This window comes from Neofelis nebulosa, chromosome 15 (assembly GCF_028018385.1).
Source record: "Neofelis nebulosa isolate mNeoNeb1 chromosome 15, mNeoNeb1.pri, whole genome shotgun sequence".
Taxonomy (NCBI): domain Eukaryota; kingdom Metazoa; phylum Chordata; class Mammalia; order Carnivora; family Felidae; genus Neofelis; species Neofelis nebulosa.
Genome location: NC_080796.1, coordinates 22,722,656 through 22,743,439, shown reverse-complemented (window position 1 = coordinate 22,743,439; position 20,784 = coordinate 22,722,656). Strand labels below are relative to the sequence as shown.

General features: G+C 36.7%; 1 protein-coding gene across 6 annotated transcripts in view; it reads right to left on the bottom strand.

The window, feature by feature from the left end:
* Positions 1–20,784, bottom strand: part of RABGAP1L (RAB GTPase activating protein 1 like) — a 758,910-nt gene that overhangs the window by 642,312 nt on the left and 95,814 nt on the right. For 5 of the 6 annotated variants that reach the window (XM_058701185.1, XM_058701181.1, XM_058701183.1 and 2 more), the window contains one exon: positions 3,700–3,766. The exons of the other annotated variant lie outside the window; for it this stretch is intronic. In XM_058701185.1, coding sequence (XP_058557168.1) covers positions 3,700–3,766 — 67 coding nt within the window. The remainder of the gene's footprint in view (positions 1–3,699; positions 3,767–20,784) is intronic. 6 annotated transcript variants of the gene reach the window in all.

Sequence of the window (20,784 nt, the reverse complement as noted above, 5' to 3'; positions counted from 1 at the left end):
AGGTCATGATCTCATGGTTCAAGAGTTCAGGCCCCACCATCAGGCTCTGCGCTGACAGTGCTGAGCCTGGTTGGGATTTCTCTGTCCCTCTCTCTATGCCCCTCCCTGGCTTTCTCTCTCTCACTCTCCCTCTCTCAAAAAAAAAAAAAAAAAAGACAAACATTTTCAAAAATATTTTAATTAAAAAAAAAAAAAAGATGCTTCTTCAACTGTCTTTGCTGAAGAGTTCTTCCTAACTCTTCTGTCTCCACCACAAGCAGAGCTGACAAAATCAGGGACAGCAGGTAAGGGACATCCGGACAACCTAAGTCTCTACCCAAACTAGAAAAGGCAGGAACCCTAGGTGCCCTCCTCTTAGGAAAATAAACTAGGAAATACAGACAGAATGTGGCAGTTTACAATGGGAACATAGCAGAAAGGGCATAACACAGAGGCCGGAGAACACAGTAAGCCACAAATGAACTGTCAAGTCATGAGCAAGCTGAAGCTATGAGGTCAAGTAGGCAAACAGTAGGGTAAAGCAGACACACGGTACTGGAAAGAAATAACACACAGAAAAAGTAAAAAATGTAAGTTTGTGTTAATCTATCCATTTGTTAAGCAAATATGAGCCTACTATAAGCCATGGTCTATGCCTATTAAGTATCCAACAAGGAAAACAAAATGATCCTGACCCTCGGGAGCTGAGAGGCTAATGTTTTCCAAACAGCAATTTGTGACTCATTTGTGGATCATCAAATCAATTTAGTGGATTATGACCAGACATTTTAATCAAGTAGAAGAAAAATAGAGTTCCTCATACACCTAAGGAAGGGGTAAGAACGGTTTCATGAAAATTTTATTTCTGCTTTTCTACACAAAGATTATAAGCATACTGGATTAAAATATAAATGTATTTGTAACTATGAGTCCAGCTACTGGCCCAGTGTCAATAAATGGTTAATTGTAAAGCTCCACAAGCTTTCCGAGGCATTTCTAGGACTTTTAAATTACATTCCAGTTCCAAGAACCCAGGCTCTACTGAGTTTTCAGCTCTTCTTGGTACTTTGCAGTTATGCTTTTCCTAGGTACTAAAGGGGAGTAAAATTTGGCACCTCAAAATGTATCTCTTTGGCATGTAGGCTATTTTTAGTCTGATTATTTTAAAAAACAAAAGACTGGGAAAGAACCTCTGACCTCCCCCTTATAGTGACCATAGATAACTACAGTATAAAATAAAGCAGGTGAAATAGGGAGGAACTTAGCAAAGTCTGTTAAAATTCCTATGTCCCATGGTTTCTGAGTGGTCTAGCAAACATTTGTTTGCCAAACATTTACTTTTTTTTCATCTTCCTATGGACTGTCTCCTTTCCCTTTGAGGTCCCCAACTTCTACCCTTTCTCCTTAGCTCAGAATGGCATATAAACCTCATTGCCTGACTACCTGTAGGCACCATATTCTTATGAAGCCCCAACACATATGGAATTAAATTTAATTCTCTCTTGTTAATCTGTCTCATGTCAGTTTAATTCTTAGACTAGCCAAAAGAACCTTGAAGGGTAAAGGAAAAATTTTCCTCACCAACTGTATCAATGGCTGTGGATCAAAAATTCTCATTTCCTTATTCCTACAGTACAAGGATATTCACCAAAAATATTCTCACTACTGGAAGACAATGGAGTCTCTGTTATTTGTATCCCCAAAAAAACAAATTTTATTTATACATGATTTTGTTTATATATGTGTAAGTAATATGGACATTTGACTAAAATATATTTTCACCTATAAATATGACTTTCTCTTTCATGTAGATCTTATATTAAACTAAATTTATAAACTTACAAAATGTCTCAATTCATCTTGCTTATTAGAAAATACTCACAGGGAAGAAAAGTTAGCATTCTTAAAAATTGTTCAAGATAAAAAGAAAAGTCTCACAAATTGTGAAACTAAATACAATTGTAGGATTTTTCAAAGTCTGTCAGAAAAAAAAGTGCAAGAAAGTGAAATTTGTTTTCAAAGTGTTCACATAATTAAACGAGTCATAGAAGAACATAACATCTTGCTCTAGAGGGAAGAACCAAGGCTAATTAGGCTAACTTATAAGGGATAGGACTTCTGGTGATTACAAAGAATTGACTTCGTAATAATCAGAACTGTCCCATAGTTTCCATTATAAGGTAATAAGTTCCATTTTATGAGATGTAGTCTAGTCAAAGCTCAATAACCATGTAGTAAGATAGCACAAAGATCAGTAATAAATCACAACTACTGATAACTGCAAACACAAACCCTCCCAATTTTATCAACTATTTGTTGTACAGAAGCTTCAATGCTGACGAACCCTTTGATTTCAACATGGACTCTTCAAAGTGGAGGACTGCTCTGCCAAAGACACTCAAGACCAGGAAGTTCAATGCCAGTCTGTAATTCTATAATCTGCATTTAGGTTTCTCTGCCAGTGATTCACCTTAATCTTTTAAACTCCAAAAGACCATGACTAACTAAGACCTAGGAACTTGTATTGCATGTTCCTAAACTACCTCCTTATGGAATTTTCAGGACTCCAAAATGCTATGACTTGCCTTAGGTAAAACCACTTGTATAGTGGTAGGTTGTAAAGAGCGATGGAAGAAAGCTGACTTGTTTTCACATTCAGTGGAACTGGTTTGTTCTTACCTTACCTATCTGTGCAATGCTTCCTCTGTATTTCTGTGGCTCACTGTACCAATCTAGAAGAGCACTTAACCTACTGCTGTAGTTACACACTTAAGAATCTGCTTCCATCACAAATCTATGAACCCACACATGGTAAGAGCTATGTTTTACCATAGCTATAAGCCCAGAACTCCACACAATGCTTGCCACACAATTATGTATTCAAAAAAAGGTTCAACGAACCATTGTAGGGCCACTAGAAAATCAATGTGACATTACCAGGGAATAACTCTAAAAAGCTTACAGAATTGATGATATTTAATTGACATCTATAAAACTCAGCTGAAAAGATGAAAACACGTAGTGCTTGTTATCTATCGGTAAGTATAAAAAATCTCAGTCAAGTCACTTTATACTTAACTACTTTATACCTAATACTCTATTTCCTACATTTCTAAATCACAAAGTAAATGTTTTCATTAAGTACAATATTTTTGTTTAAAAGATAGTATACTATTTTCACATCAAACATCAACTTTCAAATATATATTAACCTTCAAGAACATTCCTTAAACAAATACAACTACAGTAAATATACTTTGCTAAGGACAGGTTACCAAGGAGTATAAATTCAAAAATGGAAGTGCTTTAAAGAAAACAAAAGCATTCATCACAGTCCTCAAATAATAATAGTGCATTAAAATAAATGAAAGGCACCATATTCACTCTAAGCATGCCTGTTATAATCATGTACTTGTTATTTTTGGCTCAAAGAAAAGATTATCTTCCTAAAAACCTAAATAGATGAATAGATGGACATTGTCATAACACTATCCTTTTATTTGCTTTAATTTAGCATATGATTTTTTGGTGGAAATTTTCCTAAATCTCTCCCTCATAAGTAATTTTAAGTTTGGGTTTCCAAATCTAATTAGTACTACCACACAGCTGAAAGTTAGAAACAATTTTGACAATATGACAAAATCTTTAAATAGAAAATACTTCTAAAATATAAAATAACTATCATCTATACTTGGTTAATGTGCTTAAGATTATCATTACCATATCCAGTAAATGCATGTCACTGTTCTTCACGTTTCGACCTGGGCTTAATAACATTCCAAAACATCTGAAAATATTGGGGGGGAAAAAAAAGGACAAATAAGGTATCAAGAATATATAGAAGCCCAGTGAGCAAAAAGCCTTTTTATAATAACTACACAATCTGAGCTCTGTATTTACAAGTAGCTTTAGGTTTTTTTAAAGAAACACCACAAAAAAAAGAATTCATTGAGGTACATAATAAAATCACATAGAAATAAGTTATCTAAATTCCCAGATCTTTATTTCTACATGTAAAATATTACCAATGATCAGAAACTGTGATAAAATGGCCACAAATTACTGACTGAAACAAAACATAGTAGTGAGATATGAATTAATTTCTAGGTAGAAATGAGACTTTATTTGCCTTGGAGTTATTTTAAACATACAGATCAAAATCAACCAACCCAATTAAATGAAAAAGGAGATTAAAAAAAAAAAATAACACTGTGCTCTCTCTTTGTATCAAGCCAGATTAACAGAAACAATTACCCTGGCCTTCAACAGTCACTTTCACTGAGTAGCCTGTTAATATTTATTATACCTTAAGTTTGAAAAAAAAGTTATATGAAGCTCATTACTAAATGTATTAGTATATTAGTGAAGATATTATCCAACATACTATATACGATTAACTATTTACTTTGTTCTGTGTTTCCTGATGCTAGAGAAGCTTTAGGAATCCCATCAATACTACCACTTTATTTGTGAAGGATTTTCATAAGCTCTAAAATTTAGCTAAATCTAACGTTTTTATTTTTGTTAGACTATTATTATTTCTGCTTTTAGGTAAGAAAAGTAGAGTCTAGAGAAATTTGACAATTTACTCAAATTCTTTTCCCTATTAAATAGGTCTTATAAATCTAGAGGCAATGTGATCTGTCTTCAGTATCCCTCTGCCAACAACACATAGCCACACTTACTAGAGTGTTTGTATTGCAGCTCTCCAAAATTTTTAAATATGCTATGGAACATTTCATACAGAGATAGAGAATGTAAATAAATATGTTAAGATTTTTTTCATTTCAAAATACTGGCAGCTGACACATCAATACTTTATCTGATCCTTTTTATTTTCTGAAAGTTTACCTTTCTAATAGCACAGCTTTTTCTTCCATGAACAAGTCTTATCCCAATTATGAGTCTAGTAAGTGGTAAAACAATATATACTTCCTGTGAGTACTTGAGTATACCATGCTCATGGTTCTCTTTTGGCATCCAAAATCAATCAAGTACATGACAAAGATAAAGTTCAAACATATTAGTGTACCACTGAACAAAATGGAATCTACTAAAAAATACTTCAATATTCATAATTTTAATACAATTACTATACAACGAAAAATCTCCCTATTAATTCCTATAATATACACTGTACAAATTAAATGTTAATTATGTAATTTACTGTACTATTTCTTATACTATTGCTTAAATACTTGCTAAGCAAGAATAAAAGAGTGAATTTTTTTTCAAATATAAAATTTGGTCCCCTCAACTAAGAAGTCAGGTCAATGAGGTCAGAAGACTTCTCTCACAATACCATATGCTTTGCTTTGGCTTGCATCTCTCATGGCTTTTTTAAGAACAGATTTGTATATTATAGGGTTTTTGAATTAAAAACTATCATATACTTATTGTAAAAAATTAATGGATACCAAAATATATAAAGAAAATATAATTTATCCTTTCTCTAACGTCAGCCCCCTTAAGAGCCAATGTTAACAATCTGGTATGCATCCCTTTTTGTTCTTTTGAAAACTTAGTTTTTCATCATCTTTTTTTTTTTTGCCAGGCACTTGCAGGTGAATGGTAAAATTGGTACAATTTTATATTTTCTTAATATTCTTATGTTAAATTCTACTGCAAAAAGAGCCTTGGAAGTTTAGGTTTTCCTTAAATGGCAACAGCTCTCACTTTATTTTGATGATCTTTGATGTGCTGCTCTTTTCCTGGGTTATAAACAAAAAATCCTGCCACCAACCAGGAGTGTGACCTTAGAGAAAGCACCTAACTCCCTTGAGCCTCTGCTTCCTCTTCTAGAAAATGGGAGAGGTATAATATATGAACTCTAAGTAAGTTCTTCCAACACGAAGACTGCACAATTTTTCTCCATCAAGCTGTATTAGTCATTTCCAAAATTATATTTCATTAAAGTACATCAGGCTTCCTACAGAGACAAGCAAGGTCTATTAGGAATAATGTGTCAGTAATTAGATAGATATTATTAGTACCACAAACACCTAATGCAGATATTAAGTGTTTCATTGGGGAAGTCAAAGCATTCAACCTTTCCTTGTTAACTCTATAAATAATGTAGAAAATTGCCATCACACCTGTTTTCTCAAGCAGTTCACAGTCTACTGGAGGAGGAAAATACAAGTAAACAGGGAATTACAACCTGATATGGTAAGTTCTAGGACTGCTGTATAAAGCACAGATGAGGCATATCCAACATTATTTATAATATAGTAAATAGGCTGACCTGACCAAAACTTGCAATCAACCTCCTTAGAATGAGATATTATATTATTACATTAATTGTAACAGATACTTAACTTTTTCTTAAGTTTATTTATTTTTAGAGAGACAGACACAGAGACAGCAACAGCGCAAGTAGGGAAGGGGTAAAAAGAGAGGGGAAAAAGAATCCCAAGCAGGCTCCGTGCTGCCAGCACAGAGCCCAAGACAGGGCTCGAATTCACAAAACTGTGAGATCATGACTGAGCCAAAACCAAGAGACAGACGCTTAACCAACTGAGCCCAAGCCAACCTTAAGTCAGACATTACCATATTACTGCATTTTACATTTCAAGACAATCTGCATATGAAAAATGACAAAGCTTGTTTTCAGGAAGGTAGAAGTGATTTGCCAGAACAAAGCTATTACGTTAAAGGACTGGGATGCAAGTCCATATCCATGATCCAAAACTGCTGGTCTTCTATACATTGAACTCTGTCGTCTCCCTAGCCTATCAGAAAAGATTATAAATTCCTTATGTGACCCAGGACAAGTTATACACTGCAACATCTCACTTTCAACATTTCTGAAATACAAATGTTATCTGCTTACAGGCTCACTGTTAATGTAAAGATGAAAAACCTCATGGTGAAAATACACTGTAACCTATAAAGCAGTTGCCAATTATAAATTATTATTACAATTGCCACTATTAAGAAGAGAAAGTCTGGGGTGCCTGGGTAGCTCAATCAGTTAAGCATCAACTTTGGTTCAGGTCATAATCTTGTGGATTGTGAGTTTGAGCTCCCCATCAGGCTCTGTGCTGACAATTCAAACCCTGGAGCCTGCTTCAGATTCTGGGTCTCCCTCTCTCTCTGTTCCTCCCCCACTCATGCTGTCTGTCTGTCTCTCTCAAAAAAAAAAAAAAAAAAAAAAAAAAAAAAACTTAAAAAAAAACAGAGAAAGTTTAGCCTTCCATAATACCTATGAGTTTTTACTCAAAACAGAGCTTTTAACAGCAAGTTAGCATCCATATAATCACCTAAACTCAGCACATCTAGCACTGCTTTAGACTTCAGAAATGGAAAAAAGTGAGAAAAACAAAGATGGTATGTTAATGTCCTGCAACAGGAAACTGGATTTTTTTACTTTTGCTTTTAGTCCATCAAATGATTAGGATTCTATTTACCTCCATTTATGCTGCTAGAAGACTACCGATAAAAATTAAGAAGGGAAGAAAGGAAAAGGAAAGGAGGCAAACATCTACCAATACCAGTCAAGGAACACTGTCTCTTAACTGAACTTTCGTTGTTAAAATGAAAAGTGACAGTATGTCAGAAGGAGGCAAACAGAAATACAAAAAAAAGCTGTAAGTCAATTAGATTTCTTTTCAGAATATACAAACACACTACAAGCTAAATTCTGAAAAAACTGGAATCCCAGTCTCACACTAAAGAAGTTAAAAAAAAAAAAAAAAAAAAAAAAGATAGTTGGAAAAGTCTTCCAGGTGAGAAATGTTGGGATTGCTTTTCCCTGACTAAAGGGATCAAGTAGAGATAGATACACAGGTATTCCTCACTGCGCACAGTATGGGGAACCATTAAAATAACCACACAAGCCAAAACTGTACAAAGCGATGTTATAAGCAATGGGAAAAATTATGATTGTTTTGCAAACAACTTTTTTGTTGTTTTGTCAAAACTTTAAAAAACTCTTTACTGTCAGTTTTAAGTATATAAAGAAATGGAGGAAAAAAAGTGAAACTTATTTAGCCCCTTGTAACTTAAAGCGCTTAGAAACGTTGACAGTTAAGGTGTTCTGCTTCTTTGGAAACAATTATTAAGACTAGCTTGAACAGTGCTTGCTTTCCTCTCATACAATTCACAACATGGGGTAAGCGTCTTTTCTTTGAGGAACTCACGTTCCTTTCTAAGTCTGAATCAGCTTCCAATATTTTCTCCTTTGCACTTTTAATGTTATGAAAGGTCTCTGAGGGCTCCTTTAATGTGAAGCTTTTGCTGGCATCACCTCCTCTGCGACATTCATCCTTTTCATCGCAACCACTTTATTTATGCTGCTAGATTAATCCTCTGCCTGCCTATCTAGATTCCACTGAATAGCGGCAATGTCAACATTCCCGTGGTCCTATTCCTTTCTAATTCCATCTACGTCCCGTTCAAATCCCGCAGAGTTATTTCCACAGGGCACTAAAGGTTCTGCCATGCCACATGCATACTATTCACTGCTGCTTCCTGTCATGATGCATGAATGTTTTTAACAGCATGCTTCTACCATACTTCTTCCAAAACTTAGCTAAGAAACTGCATTGTCTCCAGTCCTGTAATTATCATTCCCATTCAATGTGGCAACTAACTTCAAAATGTTGGCTTAAACGCTAGCAAAACTAACTAGAATTTTAGTTTTTGTTGCAGTCTTCATCCAAAGTAGAAGTAAATGCTTCATTTCAACCATGAGCACCTTTCTATTACTACTGAACTTAAAGATGATGGAGTCCATCAGAGTCCATCAGACTTTTTCAGAACGGCTCATACCACAGCTTCACATGGGGCTTAGGTCTCGTCCTGTTCTCGTTCTGCTGTCACCATTTCCAAATCTTCTAAGATTGCATGAAATTTCACTTTCCCCATTACCACTTTCCATTTCTTTCCTGCACTTTGATCTTTGTTGGCCAACTCTTTCAATTATCCATTTTTGTGAAATGTTCGGGAGGTTTCCCACTGAGCGGTAAGGAGCAACACAGCAACACACTCTGTGGTCTGAGAGTTAACTAAGCAACAGACACGCTGTGACCACTATCAACAGAATGTGAATGAAGTGATGTGACTGGTCACTGATCCTGTACTTATGTAGTGACAGTGCACTGAAGAGTTAACAGCAAAGTTTTCACTTTCTACAATTACTCAAAATTAATATACCATGGTAACAAAAATTTGAACCACGTGGCTACAGGACTGGTGTTATTTAACTAAACCAAAGTAACATAAATTTGTGCATTATCATAACTATAAAATAATGCCTCCTTGTCTATACACATAAGTTCTAAAAAATCTAGCCATGGCTTTGCCTTCTCATGTAGCAGTCTACTCCGATTCTGCAGGCTACTCTGATTTCCACTTATCACTCAAAACAGTCTCAGTAACGATCATGATTGTGGTACTAGTGATAATACCACCAACAGTAATAACAAAAAGCATTTATTAAGCATTTATTCTGAGTCAGGGACTATTCCAAATACTTCACAGGTATTACCCAATTTTTTCCTCTCCAAATTCTTAGGTATTATTCACAACTTACACATTAGAAACTGAAGCACAGACAAGTTAAATAACTTGGCCAAGGTCACTGTAGAGCCAGGATCCAAATCCAGATCAAAGACTCCACAGTTGTGATCTTAAGAACTTTACTAGCTTCAATGCCACCAGTCACAGGAAGAAGTCTCTCCATTAAGTTTTATACTTGTAAGCAAAACAGGTTTAAAACACTGGCTGTTCTTTTCTTTCCAATCTTCAGGTGGGAAGTTTTTACTTTCCCCCTAAGATTACCTGGAACACTAAGACTAATTACTAGGAAAAAAATAATTTAAAATAGATGCTTAGGATTGCTTTAGATTCGCTATCAGTACAGAGAATTTAATCTACAAGGAGGCTATTAAAGAAGAGGTAATATTTTTAGGTCTTTTTCTTCTCTTTTTTAAATTATCAACCAGTAAACTTCAAGAACATACAACAACCTCCAAACATACCATCCAGGGGCAGTAACTCCCACATTATAATGGATTGAAATTTGAAATGCAGAACCATTTTCAAATATCAATACTTTTACTAACACCTTTCAAATATAAAAAGAGAACTTAGCCATAGTCAGATAGAAAATATAAAATTAAAAAATTATTAAAACAAACCAATAAATTTCAAAATCTAACATTTGGCCTAATCACTGCTAAAAACATTTAGTAAATCAATTATTTTGCTTTACTATTCAGTAGGAATAATACAAGAAATCTGGATAATGATACCTTATTTAGGCTTTTGCATATACCAGATATAGGAATAAAAATAAAAGCAAAACTGCAAGTATTTTTATAATTGAATGTACCTGAATATACCTGTAAACACAATTCGAAAACCTCACAAAGCATGGCAAAAAATAAAAATTTTCCCCCTAGCTACTACTGGTTAACAAGGGCTTGTTTTCTCCTACACAAAGGTAAATCAAATGTAGGTAGAGACAAAGATCAGCAAAAAATTATAAAATCAATTATATGAGAAAATGTAAAACATACACAACTTCAGCAAATTTTACTGAATAAGAATAATAAGTAATTCCAGGGACACCTGGGTGTCTCAGTTGGTTAAGTGGTTAAGCGAATTTGGCTCAGGTCATGGTCTCACAGTTCATGAGTTCAAGCCCTGAACTGGGTTCTCTTCTGTCAGCACAGAGCCCACCTCAAGTCCTCTCTTTCCCTCTCTCTCTTTCTCTCTCTCTCTCACACACACACACACTTAAATATGTATATATAAACATTTAAATATATATAATATAAAATGCATAATATATATAAGCATAAAATATATTTTATATATATAATATACATATTATATATATAAAGAATAATAGTGATTCCATCTGGACTCCCTGCTTCTTTTTTTTTCCCAGCTATAATTTCACTTCCTTTTTTTCTTCTACTCTTTATTTCATCTACATTTTCTTCCATGTCTGTTGATACATTTTTGTTTTATCTCTTCCATCTGGAGTTTTATCTTTCTTTATATAGTTGGCAGTAGAACTGATATGATTTACTGAGGAATTAGGTGTACAGGAAGAAAGATCTGACTCCAAGTTTTTCACCCTGAGTAAATGGAAGGATCAAGTTACAAATTGGTAAGACAGGAGACTATGGGAGGAACAGGTTTGGAACAGGGTTGGGAATCAAGAGTTTGAGTTTTGAACAAATAACCTTAAAATGCCAAATGAAGAGGTGAAAAGGAGTGAGCAGAAGATATCCTAACATTACTGGCTTTGCCTTCCTCTGAACGTTCCTAGAAAAGTCGCAGTCAAATTATGAAAACAACAAGAATTTCTCTGAGGCAACATTAGAGGAAGAAAATGTGGTTCTCACATTGGTTCCAGTTAATAAGGAGCCTGATGAAGAACATCAAATGGAACTAAGTGTTTTTTCAACTTCATAAGTCAGCCTGAAGACACCGGAGACAAAGTTCATCATCCTCAAATGAATGAACAATTCAAGATTTTCCCCCAAAATGGTTGTTGTAATACACCAATCCTTCCCTTGCCAACCAATTTGCCTTCAGTTAATAAAGTGGCTTGGAACAATCTGCAAAACTGGTGCCAACAATTTGAGTACCGATGGCCGGAAAATACAGGTTTATGTGAGGATCCAGAAACATGCTTACTCTGAAAGAAACGAGAATATTCCTAAACATCACCAAAGGCCAAACTGCAGTCATGCCTGAGGAAATGCAAGATGGTGGCCAAGAGATGAAGGATTTGGAAAAGTTGTAAGAAAAGTGAGAAAGAGGAAGAAATTAATACAGTTGAAGTGATAACTTCAGCACAGGAAGGCATGTTGGCAGCACAGTCAAGAACCACTGCAAAGAGCCAAACGATCTAAGGCTGTGAATTCATAATCCATTCCTGCTTCTGTTGAGATCTTTGTGCTACAAGCCTCTGGTGTCTAGTGGTGTGTGGTCCATGGCAGAACCTTCTTGTCAGACACAGAATGTTGGCTTTGCCTGCAGCTCCATGCAGGTCGGGCCCGGGCCTGACGCTCCCAAAAGGATGACCTCCCTCTTCCCGTTACCCGCCTGCACTTTCCCATCCCTAGGCCCAGAAGGTAACATGTTATGCCCTGAATGTGCTAAAAGAAATAAGAAAATGATGAAACAATTCATTGCAGGGGGGAGGGAGAAGTGACCTGGTTTGAACACACCAACACCATTCCCTTCAGATGGCCATAGCTTAATAAAGAGTAAGTGGTGGAGAGCCCACAGATACGTAGACTTCCACCCCAGCGACTGCTGTGCTGTGTCCTAGCCATTCTCAGTGTTGCCTGATGCCTTGAGTACAGATATAAATGTCCGGACTCTGTACTTCAGGTTTGCCAAGAAGTGACTGCTATGGCTACTTTAAATATTTAGTTATACAGAATATAATTTAGTTTTGTTTTAATTACTAGATTTTTTTTTTAAGTAGTTTTAGGCTTTCAGAAAAATTGAGCGGAAAGTACAGGGTTCTGAAATACTGCCCCAACCCCTTCCTCTACTATCAACATCCTGCACCAGTGTGGTACATTTGTTGAACCTACATTGGCTTATCCTGATCACCCAAAGGCCATAGTTCATGACAGGGTGCACTTTTTGTGTCGTACAGTCTCTGGGCTTTGACAAGTATATAATGACCGCCTATATCCACCATGATAGTTTCAAAATAGTTTCACTGCTCTTAAATTTTCATGTTGCATCTACTCAATACTCCCTTCCTTCCAAATCCTGACTACCGATCTTTTTACTGTCTCCATAGGTTTGCCTTTTCTAGAATGTCATACATTTGGCATCACAGTAGCCTTTTCAGATGGACTTCTTTCATAGCAATATGCATTGAAGGTCCCTTCTTTTCACGGCTTGATAGGCCACCTGTTTTTAGTGCTGAATATTCCACTGCCTCCATGTACTTTGTTTATTCATTCACATACTAAAAGTCATCTTGGGTGCTTCCAACTTTTGGCAATTACGAATAAAGCTGCTATAAACAAACAAACAAATGCCAAATGAAGATCCTAAAGTTGTGGACCTATATTTATATAAATTTGGAATTCAGAAGAGACCTCAGGTTTGAGATTAAAAATGTAGAAGTCATTCATTTGTAGACTATATTTGAAGTCATATATTTAAAGCGATTGGATGAGGTAACTAAGAAGCAAGTGCAGTAGAGGAAAGACCGCTAAAATTATGTCATCAAGAAGGAGACATAGAATAAAATCTAAACAAGAAGAAAGCTTGCCATAAGAGCATGCCCATTTCATCCAAAATAATAAGAGAAAAGGCAGAATATATGGTACAGATGAGATAAATTGGCAGACAAGGTGATAGGAATACCTAAAGTTCTACTATTGTTTCTATTATCTTAAATAAGAAGAGATAATTGGCTTAGAGTAAACATGTAGAAGACATGATGCACTTTTAAACAGAAGATGTGAAATAGCCTAGGAGAGACATGAAATAGGTTGTGTAGTAAAATGAAATAGGGATGCTAACAACACAAAAGTACACCTGAGGTTGTGGTCATGAATTTGAAGTAAAGCCAATCAGCATGGTTATATGTTTATTTTCCCAGCTGCATTCAGTTATAACAAGTGTTGGTGCAAAGGAGAAAGCTAGAATTAACCAGAGATGGGAATATGCCAGAGGAATAGAAAGACGGAAAAGAGAGCAAGGGAGTTGTGGGAGTATATAAAGGAATAATTTATAAAGGTAGATAATGGAATCTAAGTTGGGATGGAGACATGTAAAAAAGTAAAATCATGAAGTGAGTGGGTGAGGGACAGTAAAACATGACAGGACCATAGATTATTAGTCTCAGTGAGATCAAATAATTAATGGAATTGAGAAAATGAGAATGAATTAGACAGATAAGAAGTACTGATCAGACAGTAGGATACTTGATACTAAGATTATGAAGGGAGTACAGTCAATGGTAATGACAAATTCCAGACTATGACCCTTGAAGCAGGTGGCCGAAGTAGGGAGGAAGAAAGGTCTTTGGAGAGAATGAGATCAAAAAAACTAAGAAGCTGGGTTATTAGAAAAACCATCTATATAGATAGTGAAACTGCTATAACTTAGGAAAAGCCTAATGATTGGAGAATGACAGTGAGCCAGGAGCTAAAATCTTCAAAGAATGATGGGAATCCCAAGGATGTGTAGATAACTGCAACAATAGAGGCTAGCAGATGGGAAAGTCTGAGAGCATCAAATTTGAAGCTGTGAGTTTCTAAGGAGGGAAGAGGAAAACAGTCTGGAAGAAGCAAGGACATTCAAAGGATACTCACACATCTCCAGGCCAAGGTACAAGGGCAGGGGAGGAGAGAAAACAGCCATCACTTGAGAAGCAGTAGACTCAGGGCAAGCCCAGTTTATATAAAGTGAAGGCAACATTCAGAATCAGGTTGAAGATTAAAGAAACTATGCTTACGATGACTATGAGTTCCAGAGTGTAAAATGGAATGTCCCAAAAGCTGGGTAAACATGGACAACAGGAGTCAGAAGACAGAATATACAGAGTCATGTGGGGATCAGGATTTGAGTATTGATGGAAAACCCAAGAGTCTTGGATGTCTTACAAGGCCTGAAACAGCCAAAACAGAAACAAAATTCAGTGAGGCTAAAGGTTGAGGGTAGGAAGAAGGACCGTGGCAAGAGCATGCAGAGCTCTGGAATACCCTTCTTTACTCCAGTTTGGGACAACCAGGGTGCACGAGTTAAGGAAGGGGCAGTACTACCAGAGGAACATGGAATTCTGGGCATCGCTTTCCTATTATTGATGGGGGATAGGAATGCGAACAGACTATATGAGTGTGGAGGAGTTTTTACTTGAAGTACATCGAGGAAAGGTAACTACTGCTGCGTATCCAAAGACACTCTCAGTTAACAAATTTGCGAAATTGTAAACCCAAAAATATATATACTATGCATTAGCTCATAACCTCATTTCACAAATGCTACTGCTCCCTAAAAGACAAGGTCTGAAAAAGCTGTCCTATATCTTCAATAAAGAGACTTTCAATTAGGCAAAAGCTTATTTTCTACAATCAATAAAAGCTACACATACATACATCCCCAAGAAAGGAAATAATAATCTTAGATGTGGTCCCTGCATGAAAACCTACTTATAGCAAAATGCTCTTGTGTTGGAGTCCCCAAGACCACTCTAGGTTCGAAGATTTGCTAGAAGGACTCACAGGACTCAGCACATAGTTGCATTTATGGCTATGATTTATTAGAATGAACAGATACAGGGGCGCCTGGGTGGCTCAGTCGGTTAAAGCGTCCGACTTCGGCTCAGGTCATAATCTCGCGGTCCGTGAGTTCGAGCCCCGCGTCGGGCTCTGTGCTGACCGCTCAGAGCCTCGAGCCTGTTTCAGATTCTGTGTCTCCCTCTCTCTCTGTCCCTCCCCTGTTCATGCTCTGTCTCTCTCTGTCTCAAAAATAAATAAACGTTAAATTTTTTTTTTTTAAAAGAATGAACAGATACAAAGCAAAATCAGCACAGGGAAAAGGCGCAAGGGGTGAAGTTCAGAGTCCTCGTCCTGTGGAGTCACAGAGGATGCATTTAATTCCTCCAGCAATGAGATGAGACATGTGTGAAAAGTTGTTTACCAGGGCAAGTGAGAGACTCAGTATCTAAGGTTTTTACTGAGGGCTGGTCATACAAGCATCCTCTGCCTAGGACATAACAAAATTCCAGATTCCAGAAGGAGAGCAAGTGTTCAGCATAAATCACGCTGTACAGTTTAGGCACAGTTCTGGGAATGGTGGAAACCTCTCCGAAATCCAAGTTTCCAGATGCCATTCCAGAACCAACCCTACAGGGCGCCTGGGTGGCTCAGTAGGTTGAGAGTCCAACTTCGGCTCAGGTCATGATCTTGCAGTTCACAAGTTTGAGTCCCACACTAGGCTCTGTACTGAGAGCTCAGAGCCTAGAGCCTGGAGCCTGCTTCAGATTCTGTGTCTCCCACCCCCTCTCCCAGCTCACGTTCTTTTCTCTCTCTCTCTCTCTCTCTCAAAAATAAACAAACACTAAAATAAAGAAGAAGAAGAACAAACCCTACAAGCAGACCTTTAGGAATAGCAGTTTTGGCCCTACTTTGTTAACTCTCTTCTATACAGCCCTATCTTGATATTTACATTTTAAGAGAACTTTAATATAAAACAATGCCATCTGTGTGTAAAATAATATAAATTCCTCAGGAGTTCAATTCCATTTAAAAGACTTGAGCACCTCGGTGTCTCAGTTGAGCATTCAACTCTTGATTTTGGCTCAGGTCATGATCCCAGGGTCATGGGATCAAGCCCCTACATCAGGCTCCGTGCTGAGCGTGGAGCCTGCTTAAGAGTCTCTCCCTCTGCCCCTCTCCCCTGCTCGCGGTCTGTCTCTCTCTCTCTCTCTCTCTCTCTCTCTCTCTCTCTCTCTCTCTCTCTCTGTCTAGGGGTGCCTGAGTGACTCAGTCAGTTAAGTGCCTGACTCTTGATTTCAGCTCGGGTCATGATCTCACGGTTGGTGAGATCAGGCCCTACACTGGGCTCTGCACTGACAGCATGGAGCCTGCTTGGGAGTCTCTCTCTCCCTCTTTCTCTGCGCCCCCCCCCCCCTTATTGAACTCTCTCTCTCTCTCTCAAAATAAATAAACTTTAAAAAATAAATAAAAACCTTGAATCAAGCCATATAAAGTTTTGATCAGTTATGAAAAGAATAACAATCTTCCACAGTATAGTGGAATAATGAAATAATTTGCCAAAATATATAATAAACCTTAAAGAAAACATGTAACAATTAGAAAAAGAACATGAGGTGGGGCGCCTGGGTGGCTCAGTTGGTTAAGTGTCTGACTCTTGATTTTGGCTCAGGTCATGATCTCATAGTTGTAAGGCAGAGCCTCACATATCAAGCCCTGCAATGGGCATGCAGCCTGCTTAAGATTCCCTCTCTTGCTCTCCCTATGCCCCTACCCTGCCTGCTTGGGAAGGAAGGAAGGAAGGAAGGAAGGAAGGAAGGAAGGAAGGAAGGAAGGAAGGAAGGAAGGAAGGGAGGGAGGGAGGGAGGGAGGGAGGGAGGGAGGGAGGGAGGGAGGGAGGGAGGGAGGGAGGGAGGGAGGAAGGAAAAGAAAGAGAGAAAGAGAAAAAAAGAGAAAGAGAGAAAAGAAAAGAAAAGAAAGAAAAAGAAAAGAAAGGAAAGAAAGAAATTCAAAGAACTTCAAAGAAATTCAAAGAAAGAAAGAAAATGTGAGAATAAAAAAAGTGAGTAAACTTATTAAAACAGTTAGAAAAGACCAAATCAATAAAGCACAAGTACAAAATTTCACATGTAACTTATTTAACTTTTGTTACTTGCCTAATGTTCTCCTATACAAAAATAACATTTTATGTAGTTCTTCCTCCCTCTTCAAATGAACCAAAGATCTTAAAAAAAAAAATGAACTGCCATTATAAAGGACAAAATATTAGTACTTAAATAATGCTTACTAGTAATGTAAAATAATTATATCTATAGATACTTAACACCTCTCCTTGCCCCTCCCCACCAAAAAACATCATACAGAGGAGTCAAACTGAATAAGGCTTTAGGAAGAATACCAAGACACCCTGCAAAATAACATGCTTCCTCCCCACACACTAAGAAATTTAACCCAAAGGATAATTTACTTTATAGGACTTCTTTTGTATGAAAAAAACTGTGCATTAAACACTCGGGGTGGAAATGGACATAGGGTAGAAATCATTAGTTTTTAATTCTTGTCATTATTACTATTATGACACCAAAAAAAAAATATCTAAAATAACCACTTTCTTCCCAGTCCCCAGAAATGTATTTGAAACTTTATGGGACTGGTTGATTTTATTAGGTACTAATTCAATTAGTCAACTGAAATCCAATTAGGAAAGAAAATACAGTAATTTGAACAGGGAAAGTTTACTATAAGGAATTATTAACTATAATAGGAGAGTAACTATAAAGAGAATTCTAAAGAATACCCTAAGGCTGAGGGAGAGAACACCAAGAAAGAGCAAACCTGGAAGGAGGATCCTCTCCCTAAAGCTGGTATTCTAACAGCTTACTACAAAAGGTAGGACTGTAGCACAGTAGATGGCAAAGTTTGCTAGACTGCCCAGGTAAAGCTGGACCACAAGCAAGCAGGAAACAGCCCACTGGGTGCAGGTAGGCAAGTAAAAATAAAGGAAATCAGAACTCCTGGAGCCAGCTCACTGGCAGAATGGTGTAGGGCCCGAAGTCCACACTGTCTGTGTCTGGAGGTCCATAGGAAGATCTTGCTGAACCAGGACTAGGACTATGAGCTCGAGGAGGAAGTGCATGCACTGGCTGCACAGCTGGAGCACAGCACCACTGGATATCCCAGAACCTACAGCTAGAGCAAGAAACAACCACCACATCGCACCAGAACCATAAAAGAGAAGACCCTTCTTTGGCAGTGTCTCTCTAGCACCCTCTACTGGCTCAATTTAATATTGTGCTTGCGCAAAGAAGAAATACATAAGTAGATAAGGTAAGAGGGTAGATCTGGAACCAAGAGGCAATAAATTGGTAACTGGCATAGGATATAGTTAAAATACTCACTTCTCCTGATTACTTAATACTCATGTTAGCACCTAAAAATTCTTACATCAATACATTTTTTTAAAAAAGCATTTTCTAATGTAAGCTGAGAATGTAACTTGGTTTAACCACTATGGAAAAATATGGATGCTCCTCAAAAAATTACAAATAGATCTACCATATGATCTAGCAATCCTATTTCTGAGTATATACCCAATGGAAATGAAAACAGGATAAAAAAATGAAAATAGGATATAAAAGAGATACATGCGCTCCCAAGTTTACTGCAACATTATTCACAATAGCCAAAATATGGAAAAAACCTAAAAGCTCATCAATGGATGAATGGATAAAGAAGATGTGGTATATATAGATACAATGGAATATTATTCAGCCATAAGAAAAAAAGAAATCCTGCCATTTTCAACAACAGGGAACTGGAGCAAACTGTGTTAACTAACATAAGTCAGACAGAGAAATATTGCAGGATATCACTTACATGTGGAATCTAAAAGAACCACACTCACGAAAACAGAGAGTTAAAAGGTGGTTACCAGGGCTGGGAAGTGGGGGAATAGGAGAGATGTTGTTTAAGGACACAAACTTGCAACTAGTAGTAAATAAGTCCTAGAGATCTAATGTACAATACATGAGTATAGACAATAATATTGTATTATAATCAAACTTGCTAAGAGACTAGATCTTATGAAAAAGAAATAACAATTACGTGAGGTGACAGAGGTGCTATTACTACAAAGGCAATAATATTACAATATAAATACATCAAACCAACATATTATACACCCTAAATTTACATAACGTCAAATATATTTCAATCAAAAAAAAAAAACACACACATTTGAGCAACCTGGAACTCTCCTCAGCAGGACCTGGGAGCCCCTCTGTCCATAACTACCTTGAATGCTCACCTTAAGTTAAAGAAAACTAATTAAAAATCTCTCACCACTAGAAAAGTAATTAAGAAATTATTATGTTATAAAAGAACAGTATGATTTACAAAAGGATTCAAAAAATGCTCCCTCCGATAGAGATCTATAGATTGTACCAATGTAAATTTTCTAATTTGTATACTGCACTATAATTATGTATGATGTTACCATTGGGGGAAACTGGAGGAAGTGTATATGGAGCCTCTCTGTACTATAACTGTAACTTCCTGTGAGTCTGTAATTATCTCTAATTTTAAAATTCATTTAAAGATGAATTCCAAGACATCTAGAACAGTTCAACTTATAAAAACATGCTATGGAATATGTTTTCACTGCTAATATTTAAAAAAAAACTCTTAAAATACAATGCTGAAAAAGTAATAGCATTATATACATACTTCTATAGTGACACTTCCCTCTACCGCATGCCAGCAATGGAAGATATTAAAAATTCTGTCCTAATTACAAGTTCCAGTCCAAAGACTGCGAGACAGAAGCTTCCAATGTTCTACTGGCAATGCCAATAGTTCTTTACCGATTGTCACTTGAAATAAATATCAGAGAACACTGAAAGGTTTTTTGTATAATACCTTATTTTCCTAAGGAAAAAGAAAGTTATCTTTCGACTGCCTTAAAAGAAAACCCAAAAGAGAACAAATGTTCATAGAACATCTCTTTAAAATATTATGCAGACTTTGGGTCACCCCACTAATTTTCTCTCATTTCAGGATGGAGGAGAATGATGTCCTCCAAGAAAAATTATTACAACATCTAAAGGTCTTAGGGTGTCTGACTGGCTCAGTCAGTGGAGTGTACAATTCTTATCTCAGGGTTATAAGTTCAAGCCCCACACTGGGAGTAGAGATCACTTAAAAAATGAAATCTTAAAACCTCTTAAAATCTTAAAATATCTTGATTTTGTTGACAGGTTTCATAGGCACACTAATTTCTATAAAAGAATAAAAGATGGAAATCAAACTAACATCTATGCAACCTAAAGTCAGTGACTTGAGCTTCTTTCTAAATAAAATTGTAACTTGCTAGAATGAAGGTAAAAATAAGTGCTAGGTAAACCCAGCAAAAGACCATCAGAATGATCAAATGTGAAATTAGATCAGCCCAAATGTAATAAACAGTTGGAAGTTCTACCATTCCCCTACATTAGTGATTATCAAATCTTATTAGAAAATTGTGCTGAAAGAAGAAAAGAGCCCCAGGTGGTTGGTTTTGTTTTGTCTTGTTTAGTTTTTTTAATACTCCTTAACT